This window comes from Danio rerio, chromosome 13, assembly GCF_049306965.1.
Source record: "Danio rerio strain Tuebingen ecotype United States chromosome 13, GRCz12tu, whole genome shotgun sequence".
NCBI classification, from domain to species: domain Eukaryota; kingdom Metazoa; phylum Chordata; class Actinopteri; order Cypriniformes; family Danionidae; genus Danio; species Danio rerio.
In genome coordinates, this window is record NC_133188.1 from 4,190,810 (window position 1) to 4,203,031 (window position 12,222).

The 12,222-nt window shown below is 38.8% G+C and overlaps 1 protein-coding gene across 1 annotated transcript in view; it reads right to left on the reverse strand.

The window, feature by feature from the left end:
• Window positions 1-12,222, reverse strand: part of ppp2r5d (protein phosphatase 2, regulatory subunit B', delta) — a 64,865-nt gene that overhangs the window by 24,170 nt on the left and 28,473 nt on the right. Inside the window, 1 exon segment of the mRNA NM_213318.1 lies at window positions 5,093-5,292. Within this exon segment, the coding sequence (NP_998483.1) occupies window positions 5,093-5,292 (200 nt within the window).

Here is a 12,222-nt window from a genome sequence, read left to right on the forward strand (position 1 = left end):
CAAGGGCAAACTATTTTATCTTCTTAACGACATGGTTAGTTTTGATTTCATTTGTACTTTAAGATGCTGCTTATTATTCGAGTAAGTTACCAAAATGGCTGAGAGGAAGAACAGGAGTGTTGCTACTGCAGAGGGCCGGCTGTGCTGAGGATGACGCAATGTTTCAACCACAGCCTCAGACTCAGTGGACTCAGACCTCCAGACAGGAGAGGGAGGGAGAGGTTTTCACCAACACCTCACTCTGAGAGAATCTAATGAGTGCGTGAGGATGTAAGAGGACAGTGTGTATCTGAAACCCAAAAGCTCCGTGATTATTAATGACTGCTATTGTATTTGGATATTGGTATGAATACTCCACGTCTTCATTGCATTTCTGTTTACTTTCATTATGACTTTAGCCAGATTAAGGTAATCAAAAAAAAATAATAATTTATATATATATATATATATATATATATATATATATATATATATATATATATATATATATATATATATATATATATATATATATATATATAATAAAAAAATAATAAATAAATAAATAAAATAAAAAAATAAAAATAAAAATCACAGTTTTATTTAAAGAATTGTCTTAATCGAATTAAAATCAGAGTATTGATGTCCATAGAAATGTAGTCAGGGATTTATTAAATGATTATATTAGATGGATGTATGTTGATTCTGATTGGTCAGTCGTGACATTCCGAGGTACTACTATCTTGATCGTCAGTGAATATGTTCACATCCATAAACTTGCATCCAAATGTATTTGTATCTGCTTGTCTGTCTGACTTAATAATATGCAGGTATTTATTCACCATTCAGCTGGTTTCACTTCGGTCAGCTTTGCGTTTTTGGTGCCATCGTGTGACTGAATAATGCGCAGGTTAGTGTATACTCCATCAGCTGTTTTCGTTTCTGTCAGCTTTGTGTTTAATTAAAAGAATTAAACAAACTATTATGACTCAGATCAATGTTTTATGTGTAGTTTTTATGTTTTGTGGAGAGTAGTCATCTAAAAAGCTGAATGAAATACATCCAGGATGGGTTTTTTCATAGAATAAAGCCTATCAGTCTAATACAACAGTGCTCCACTCTTCATGTCGGACCGCTAATAAGCCTATCAACCTCCTGAATGTACTTTATCCCCATCTTAATAACTGCCTTTCCATAAATCAGCAAAATTCATGCCTGGGATTAGTAATGCACTGAAATGTTAAAGGTTTATATTGTACAATCAAGAACATTTAATGTTCTCACAATGCATCACAATGAGGTAAAAAGTTCCCTACATGATTATATAAATATAGGCGTGTAATTTAATGTACGCTGTAAAAGATGCTGGGTACCATACAAATTCTTAAAATTAAACAATTTAAGAAATCATTTTAAGAAACAATTATTTTCTTGTTGATTGAACATAAAACAAATAAGCTATTAAAAAATAATTTAAAAAAAAAAAAAAAAAAAAAAAACGCAATAATTGTGATGATTCAGCTAATGCAGCAAAAATATTCCAGTGCATCATTGCAGTGATCCATCTAAATAAAAATAGTCAAATATCATTCATAGTTGAATTTTTTTTTGCTATTTTGCACTGCTGAGCCCTATCTGGGACACAGCAGATCCTCTCCGAATTATACATGGCTGAGAGGCAACACGGGTGTCTGGGTCTTGATTTATGACAGATAATTACCCAAAATTCCCTGGTGTGAATTTACACTACATTTTCTCCTGGATCTGGCAAGTAATTACGTTTGCATTGGTCAGGCAAAAGCCATTACTGTCGATTGGTCACAGAGGATGACAAGCGTAGTAAAGGTGTGTGTTTTCAGCATGTTCGCTTTTATTCACTCCTGATCAGATGAAAGTCAGTTTACTAACATCCATAAGAGTTGTATAGGAAAGAAATACTTCTAAAAAGCAGTGGACAATTTGTTTGTGTGTGTGTATTTAGACTAGCAACAGCATAAAATATGCAAGCCTTTTTTTTCCTTCTATTTTAATGTTTTAAAATGTAAAAACCAGTCAGCACCATGGCTCAGTGGTTAGCACTGTCGCCTCACAGCAAAAAGATCGCTGGTTCGAGTCCCGACTGGGTCATTTGGCATTTCTGTGTGGAGTTTGCATGTTCTCTCTGTGGTGGCGTGGGTTTTCTCCGCGTGCTCCGGTTTCAACAACAGCCCATGGACATGCACGATAAGTGAATTGAATAAACTAAATTGGCTGTAAAGTATGTGTAAATGAGTGTGTATGGACGTTTCACAGTACTGGGTTGCAGCTGGCAGGTCATCTGCTGTGCATAACATATGTTGAAAAAGGTGGCGGTTCATTCCGCTGTGGTGATCTCTGATGACTAAAGGGACTAAGCAGAATGAAAATGAATGAATGAATGAATTTAAAAACCAGGTGAACTCTGTTAAAAAAAAACACTCATGCGTCAATTAAAGATTCAGTTTTTAAAATATATTTTTTTAACATATTCAAGAAATGCTAATAACTAATCAGTCCAATAATTTCCCAAATATTTAAGCATTGATTCATACGGATCACAGCCCACAGGTCAAAATGCACATGACTCACGAATTAGTAAATAGCTTTTACTTGTAGATTAATCCTAAACTTTTATTGATCACAGAGAGGTCGCCTCTTGCGTCATTCAAATCACATGTATGAAAGCATTTAGGGTTTCCTGTAAAATATAATAATGACAGAAGGAGTTGTGGTTGGTTATTCGGGATGTGGTGGATTTCTTAGGTTATAAAAGGTGCTTTCTGTCACTACTTGTCTATCCTACATTAATGCATTGAGTGTAAGCTGCATGATTTATTATTAAAAGATCGGGATCTCAACACCCACACAACATAAATTATAAACGAGGGTGATTTGCACGTTTATTAATCCTAAGAGATTCAGTCTTTAGTCTTCCGAGTTAGTTATGAAGTTACAAACAGTTAAATAATGCAGAAGTACTGGAATAACAGTGGTAAAGATTAAAACCACAATCATATGAATTTTCGACGATCAAAAATGAAAGTTGTTGGCAGCAATTATATTTGTTTAACCAATGGGTTAATAAAAAATATGCCACTGAACAATTCTTCAAAAATGATTCATCTAGCAATGAAAAAACAAACCAAAATTAAATGCAATGAAATCTGGCAATAAAAAAAACCAAGAGTGTTTTGAAGTGCCGTTTTTGTAATAAACAGAAAGCAACTTCATTTGTCTCCGCCCCTTTTTGGCTGATCCAAAACAGGATTCGATCTGTGCCTAAAAAACCATAATGTGATCTGTTACACCACTAATATCTATGTAACCATAATTTCTTATGACTAAAGATAGAAAGAAATTAACATCTGGGATATCAAAGGGGCGAGTAAATTGGTTGGAAATTTAAGACGCTTTTAATGAAAGCTTTAAATACGAAAATTATCAAAACTTCTCAGTCATTTTTGAAGGAAATGCTAACGACCAAATGTGATACAATGATCTAATGCTAAGCTAAGCTAAGCTAAAAGTACTCTTGTCAGACCCAGAGATTGCCTGAATGGATTTAAAAATGATACAACTCAACTGTTCAACTCTATGGGAGCTGTAAAATTAGACTATTTTCAAAAATAAAGTAGGAGTGTTCCTTTAAACAACAAAAGAAATGCACTCAAAACTTGACAGAACAATTTCAAGCGTTCACACTGAGGGTGCTTTCACACTAGCACTTTTGGTCCGCACCCGGGTTTGTTCATTGTCATAGTACGGTACGTTTAGTAGCCGTATGTGTCTTCTGAACTCGGGTGCCCACCTGTGAATCGTACTCGAGTCCGCCTGAATGAGGTGGTCTGGGGAACAGTTCATGTGAACTCTGGTGTGGTTCACTTCAGATGTGAATGCAATCATCCCAAATACTGAAGTAAACCGTCAACTGTACAACAAACTATCGTTTTCATAACGTTTGTTTGTGTGTGTGCGTGTGTGTGTCTGTGTCACGTTTCGTACCTTGGTGACATGCGCGGAACTGAGCCAGGGCAAACACAGTAATACACAGTGATGTCTGCTTGCCTCCCCCAAAAACAGCTTCTGCAGACACTGTGTGATGTTCTGAACGTTTATAATAGTTTTGCGGCAGATGGACGCGAGTCGCTTTCTATATGTCTAAAACCAACAGCTTCAGTTAAAGCAGAATGACCGCGATTTGCGGATGTCTTTCCATTTCGGCGCTTGATTTCGTTGACCGTCACCAAGCAACGGCCTTAAACGAAACAGCAGTTCCATGACGCAAGCGTACTGGGTTTCAGAAGAAAAAAAGACAGTGTGAACACAAACCAAGCAAGGAGGTGGCAAGGGGGGACAATCGAACTTGGGTAAGGTCCAGGCAAATAAACCAAGTGTGAAAGCACCCTTAGATATTGCTTGACGGTACTAGCAGGTTTGGCATGCTGTACCAGCAGTGAACCCTGAGCTCGGAGAAAATTGAGCACCGGGTTCCTGCCTGGTCTGTTAGAATGTAAGAAGGTCTGTGATCAGTAGGTATCGAGAACTTCCCCTGGTAAGAGAAGGAGATGGGATGGAAGGGGTTTCTTCTTCCAAAACGAAGATAGGCAAGTAGGGTAAAATCTGTCGGCTTGGATAAATCTGATTGGATTGTTGCCGATTATGGATGAGAGGCCAGCCACAATCAATCATATCCCGTCCCCCTCTCAAAATTATTTTGTAAAACTTTACTTAATAAGGATCAAAGTACATCAAACTGTTAATATTATGCTGCGTTTGTTTTCTTTCTGATGTCTTTACTCTGTAAAATGTGTAGTTTTCTAATAACTGACTTTTTTTTTCATTTGCCTATTGCATTCGTTGTTTTCAATATGCTTTATATTACTTGCAAATTCAGGCTAGTATATTTAATTTCAGCTGTGATATCCAGAACATCACAGTTATGTAAAATATTCATCATAGAGTGATCTATATATTGCCATTGTGCAAATAATAAGAGAGTCTTCAGATTTGGGTCACGTCGCCCACTCCTATTCACGTTACATAACAATGATTTAGATTTTTGCCATAACTGAGGATCCCCAGTGGATATTCTCACCATGATGACAGCTTCGGGGTAGATGGACTCTGTGACCACGTCGCGGTTGTGTGTGATGTACTCCACCATTTCATTCAGGCCGGCTCTCTTCACCTCTTTGTACTTGAGATCGCTTAGTGGATCCGTCACAAAGTCGAAAAGCACGCAGCACTGCCGCAGTTTCTGGACGAACAGCTCTTCCCGATCAATGGGTGGGGCATCTGGAGGACACAACAATCAAATAGCATGAGTGACACCTGACAAACAGTCAATCAAACTCACCTACAGACCTATTTTCAAGACCTCTTACTGTGCTGTTTCACACACACACTGTTTAAACAGAGTTTCTATTTAGAAGGCTCCCAGCTCTGTCAGAGTCTCATTTACACCTTCTTCTCACCTTGACCGTGAACCTCCAGTGTCCGTCTGTGTGTGTTTTGAACTCTACCCCACATGAGCTTGTGGAAAGTAACACTGTTCTGCCAAGGCTGCTGCAATTATAAGACCGTAATGGCTGACCGGGAATCAGATGACCAAGTACTAGGGATGGTCAATATATTAAAGACTCATCATATAGTCACAAATATTTAGCGGTCTTTTATATTGTAATAAAAAATCATATACAGCGGCTAAAATACAAATTGAACATGTCACAACATTTGTAAAGGTGCTTGTTGACTTTTTAGATGTCAGAAACAACTGAAGCAATCCATGCATACAATGAAAACAAAACTAAGTACTGTAGTTTAGAGAATAGTTGTGTAACAAAATGAAATGACAGTGGAAGGAAGGTGTAAGAAGGCATGGAAAGCTCAGACAGCAGACTTAATATTATATTAAACAAAAGAAATACATTAATGTAAAAAATCTAATTGTTTTGCTTGCATCAAGTCACACTCATTCATTTTCCTTCGGCTTAAGGCTGATATATACTTCTGTGTAAAGCGCACGCTTTTGCGACGGCAAAGCCTACACGTTGACGCATAGCTCTGCGCCGTGGTCGTCGCTGCTACGCAACTCTCAAAAAATGGAACCACATGTTGCAATGACGCGTAGCGCAAGCTTTGTGATTGGTCGGCTTGGTAGTTCTGACGAGTGTGGGCGGGACCGAGAGCCGCGTGAGCCTGATGGAGCGATTGTTTACAAGTGAGGAGTTCCATGAAGGAGCTCGGGATGAAAACTTTTGTTTTCTGTTTACCCCACGGATAAAATTGTTGCATGTCCACCGGTTTAAACGGAGTTTGAGCCACTTGTACATTCAGGAAGCATTCAGAAAAAACAAAACAGCAGCGAAGAAACTCAACACTCGTTAATTCAGAGCAACAGAGACAGCGCGCAGAAGTATAAATGCACAGCTACGCACGTTGCATGTGCCGTGGGTCATGTTGATCACTTGATGCAGAAGTATGAACCAGGCTTTAGTCCCTTATTTATGAGGGGTCACCACAACAGAATGAACCACCAACTATTCAGGCATGTTTTACGCAGTAAATGCCCTTTCAACCTCAACCCGGTACTGGGAAACACCCATACATTCTCTCATACACAAACACACACACTCTGACACTATGGCCAATTTTGTTTACCAAATTCACTTACAGTGCATATCTTTGGACTGTTAGGGAAACCAGAGCTCCCGCAGGAAGCCCACGCCAACACGGGGAGAAAATGCAAACTCCACACAGAAATGCCAACAGGCCCTGCAGGGACTCGAACCAGAGACCTTCTTGCTGTAAGGGAACAGTGCTAACCACTGAGCCACCGTGCTTCCCCAAACCACACTTATTTCGACTCATTTATTTTCCTCCTCTGACTAACAGGGAAACATGCAAGCTCTGCAATTTAAACAGTCAGCAAGCTAAAAGAAAACCCCAACCAGATCTTGAAATATGTGAATCAGTGTATGAGCAGCATTAGATCTGACAGTGGAAACTGAACCTGCTGCCCATCGTAATGGACGGCACAGGGTAACGAGGAGAGGATGGGGGATTGATCCACTTTTGAGCGGCGCTGGGGACAGCATGAAAATGCAGTGCTAAAATCTGGGGCACAGATGACAGCTTCAATGAATCTATATTAAACAGGATCCACAGAGAGCTGCACTGCAGTAGCAGCTCTTTCAAACTTCCACTTTCACACATAACCAATCACAAAATGATACAAAGCTTCAAATGACAAGGCAATGGCACTAGGAGCTTATGACGGTATCAAATATTGTTGCGATTAATTGCTGTATCACAATTTTGACCTAAGATGCGAAAACCTTTTTTGTTTTTTTGGCTGATATATTAACATAAAAAACGTATTATTGTGTATTGTGTAGTAATGTATTGTATTATTGTGTATATAAATAGGATGCTCAACTGAAGTTTTAACCTAATTAAATTGCATACGAATTAAAAAGTACTATAGGTAACACTACAATAAAGTCTCATTCGTTAGCAGTGTTGGGTAAGTTACTTTATAAAAAGAAATAGATTACACATTAGTGACTACTACTGGAAAACTGTAATATAATTACATTACTCATTACCTAATGTAAAAAGTAATCAGATTACTAATTACTTTACTTTGAAGTTACGTTTAAAACATAAAATACACCTATAAAAAATACTAAATAAACTGCAGCTCTTTCACTAATTTCATATTTACTAAGAAACATTACAATGGGTTGATCACAGCAGCTGGACATATTCAAAAGACTTAAAGAGTTCACCCAAAACTTACAATTCCCTCGTCATTCCCTTTTCCCAAACCGGTTTGTCTTTTCTTAACACAAAAGAAGGCATTTAGAAGAAAACTGGATACCTGTAACAATTGACATCCATAGTATGAAAAAGCACTGCAGTGTTTGGGTGTTCTGAGGTAATTTGTCTACCGAAATGTGTTTATTTCTTACAAAGTATGAAGCTGACTGGTCAGGTTGTGTCACGCGACTCTTTGTTTTTAACTGGGAGCACCTGGAAAATGTAAGGGCGTGTGCAATACTCGCTTCCAATATGCGCGTACAGACGCAAGCCTTGAATGGAAAAACAAACTTGCGCAAACAAATAAAGCAATATGTGATCTGCACCATAAGCAGCTATGCTGCTCTTCACATTCAGAAAATATCTTCACTTCCGATCCTGCTGGAAATTCCAATTTAGCCTGTTGGAATAGCATGTTTTTGGATGCTGGTGTCCTTGGCGATGAGTATCATCATGGAATGCTTTCTCATCAAGTGTTTGAACAAGTTGCTGGTCGAGTTAAAGCAGTCGAAAGTTCTTAAGAGACAGGACATTGACTGATTTTATTGAAAGTAAAAACAAAAAACATGCAAAGTAATGTCTGTATTTCCACTTAAAGAAGCAACCACTCTCGACAGCCGCAAGTCGAGGCAAGTTTATTTATATAGCACATTTCATACATAGTGGCAATTCAAAGTGCTTTACATAAACAAGAATGTATAAGAAAAATAAAAACAAATAATGAAAATGATTTAAAAAAAAACTGATAAAAAAGCAGCGTGTTCTCCGGTTATTTAAAAGTACATGCTCATTGCAGCGAAAAACATGATTTTAAAAAAGCATTTTTTTTTCCTTCTAAAAACTATATTCATAATGGAAGTAATGCAATTACACTGACTTTAGTAACTAATAAACATACACAAATTCAAAATGTAATTCGTGACATGACTGCGTTTTACAAAAAAGTTATGAGAATACAGTAACATTACTGTGGAAAGTGCTACACTTAACTGTTAGTTCGTGGACTCAAATAAACATTTAGGAAAAAGACAGATTTATTACAGTTACTATGTTATTATGAGTAAAAAGAAAAATACAACAGATTTTTATTAGTGAATAATACGATTTATGACTTAATCATTTTATAAGGCCACAGCCATGTCACCCTGCAGCCCAATACCGGTTACTCACTGAAGCTAAGCAGGGCTGAGCCTGGTCAGTACCTGGATGGGAGACCACTAGGGAACACTAGGTTGCTGTTGGAAGTGGTGTTAGTGAGGCCAGCAGGGGGCGCTCAACCTGTGGTCTGTGTGAGTCCTAATGCCCCAGTAAAAGTGAAGGGGACACTATACTGTCAGAGGGCGCCGTCTTTCGGATGAGACGTTAAACCGAGGTCCTGACTCACTGTGGTCATTAAAAATCCCATGGCACTTCTCATGAAAGAGCAGGGGTGTAACCCCGGTTTCCTGGCCAAAGTCCCTCTATCGGCCCTTACGATCATGGCCTCCCAATCATCCCCTTCCACCGAATTGGCTCTATCACTGTCTCTCCTCTCCACCAATAGCTGGTGTGTGGTGAGCGCACTGGCGCCATTGTCCTGTGGCTGCCATCGCATCATCCAAGTGGATGCTGCACACTGGTGGTGGTGCGGAGAAACTTCATGATTTTGAAGCGCTTTGGGTGTACGGCCACACACAATAAATGCGCTATATAAATACACATTACATTACATAATCAGATTACAATTATGATTTTAACACATAACTCTGTATTAACTAAGAAACTGATATCACTTTACATTAATAAAAGCGTAGTTTAGTTAAATTAACTAATGGAGCCTTACTGCACAGTGTTAATAGACATTAGCCCTATAAATAGTCAAAGAATTGTCAATCAATATTTCAGCATGTAGCAGTTTAGATGAATGTGAAAAGTTCATGTTTGAAGTAACAAGTTCATGAACTAATAAAGTCTCTAAACCAGGGGTCTCAAACTCGTGGCCCACGGGCCATTTGCGGCCCTCAGTGCAATATTTTGTGGCCCGACAGAGTCAGCTTAGGGGGGAGAGAAAGCGCTCCCCGCTCCGCTGATTCTATCCGTACACAGCGCGCTTGTCAATCAATGCGCGTTGTCGCGCGTGTTCTGATCAGCTGTGTTGTTGCGCGCGTACTCAAGAGCGGTGTTATCGCGCGCCTACTGAAGGCCGGGACCGAGGGTGTGTCGCGTCGCGGGGGCACTTTTGATCATTTTGGAAGGGCACTTTCTATGCAAGACTAAAAAGGGCATGTGCTCTGCACAGGTTGAGCCCTATGTGTGCACGTGCTTGAGATTGTGTTGATATTATAGGTAGATACAGACTGATGTGACTGGAGTGGGGTGGGGGTGTTTTATTTATACATATATACGCCTTTTTTTTAGGTGAGGGAATGGAAGTTGAGTGAGTTCCCCCACTTTTTTCCCTAGGACTTCAATAAGTCAAAGTACAGGTCTAGACTTAATGATGATCATCTTCAAGCCATACTGAGGGTCTCAACTGCTTCTGCTCTAAAGACAAATGTGGTTCAGATTTGTGAGAAGAAGCGCAGTCAAGTCTCTGGCAGCAAGGAGTAGGCAAAAGATGCCATGTTCAGAAGAACTGTTCATAATCTTCACTCAATGTTCTATTAATGTTCAGGACACTTCATGTTCAGAAGAAATATTTAAAACTGTTAATAATGACATTTGAGGACTTTTTTTGTGAAATCCCTTATGCGGCCCAGCCTCACCCAGACTTTGCCTCCTGCGGCCCCCAGGTAAATTGAGTTTGAGACCCCTGCTCTAAACATTTGGTGGTGTTATAAAAACCACTGAAAATACAATCTGAATATTCTTAAAAGCCCTCTAAAAGTTGAAATAAAAAATTATTGTTCACTGTATATTGAATATTAACACTTCTGACTTAAACTGTATGTCCTTCATCTCAATTGTAGATACAAGTTTGAAACACACGTCATGTCTTTAACTCTGCTAACATAGGCGAATTCTTTTCACAATGCTTTCAGCAGGCGGAGGAGAGCAGGATTTCCAGAATAGCTGCAGGCCTTGAACCTCAACATCCTGCAGTCTGAAGTAGGAGTGTGTGACTCGGAGATCTTATGCAATGCTAGAAGAGAAGCTCTGAGAGTGATGAGAGGAGGAGGATGGTAATGAAGGAAGAGGATGAACTGATGCCAGAAGCTTTTCTGCTGATGAATGTACAGGATGGCACTCATATTGATCTCATCAAATCAAATATGCACTAGTATATACGCAGATATAAGCATGAAACTAGACATTCATAGTGCATCTCAGTGGATGACTTCTTCCCTAGACCAAGAAAAGATATAACCATAATTTTGAAAAACAAACTTATTATATATTGGTCTATTCGGAAAGTATCTACTATGACTTTTTGGAGTCTAGATGGTGACTCTTTTGCTGAATGACTCTTTTGTCGATGAACATTGAAAGTATATAGATTTGACAAATATGTTATTGCTGTATTTAATATTATAATATTATTTTTGTTTTGTTTGCTTGTTTCAAAGTGAATGTTATTTTAAGTTTATTTAATATTCTTGTTTTATTTTCTGGCTAAACTTAATTTTAACCCGTCAATTTGTCTGAAAATGTTAAAAATAGAAACAGTTGATCAAAAAAGCAAAGAATCTAAACTGGATAGTTTGAGGACCAACTTCATTGTGGTTTGAGAAAGTCTGTTGGAAGTTGTTTATTTAGTTTCGAAAAAGTATCAAGTTGGCTAAGGCGAGGCAGTAGGTAGTGCTGTCGCCTCACAGCAAGAAGGTCGCTGGGTCAAAACTCGGCTCAGTTGGCGTTTCTGTGTGGAGTTTGCATGTTCTCCCTGCCTTCACGTGGGTTTCCTCCGGGTGCTCCGGTTTCCCCCACAGTCCAAAGACATGCGGTACAGGTGAATTGGGTAGGCTAAATTGTCTGTAGTGTATGAGTGTGTGTGAATGTTTCCCAGAGATGGGTTGCAGCTGGAAGGGCATCCGCTGCGTAAAAACTTGCTGGATAAGTTGGCGGATTAATAAAGGGACTAAGCCGACAAGAAAATAAATGAATAAATCAAGTTGGCTAAAATAATGATTAAGATTCCTGCAGTCAACATTAGCCCCTTTCACACAGTGAGACAGGTAAATATCCAGAACACTTTTGCAATCACAATCAACAAGTAGCCTAAAAACAGCTTCAGGATTTAATAGGATGTCAGATGACTCTCCTCAGGGTTGTGTTCAGGTTAAGCAATGCAAATCACTAATTAGGCATTTGCAAGAACACATCTCCAAGCCATTAAGATAATTGCAAGATTAAGTGCTACAGCTATTACCACAGGTAGCATCTTTGGTGAGCGTTTCAATTAGATTTGTCACAGACTAGAGAGTCAGA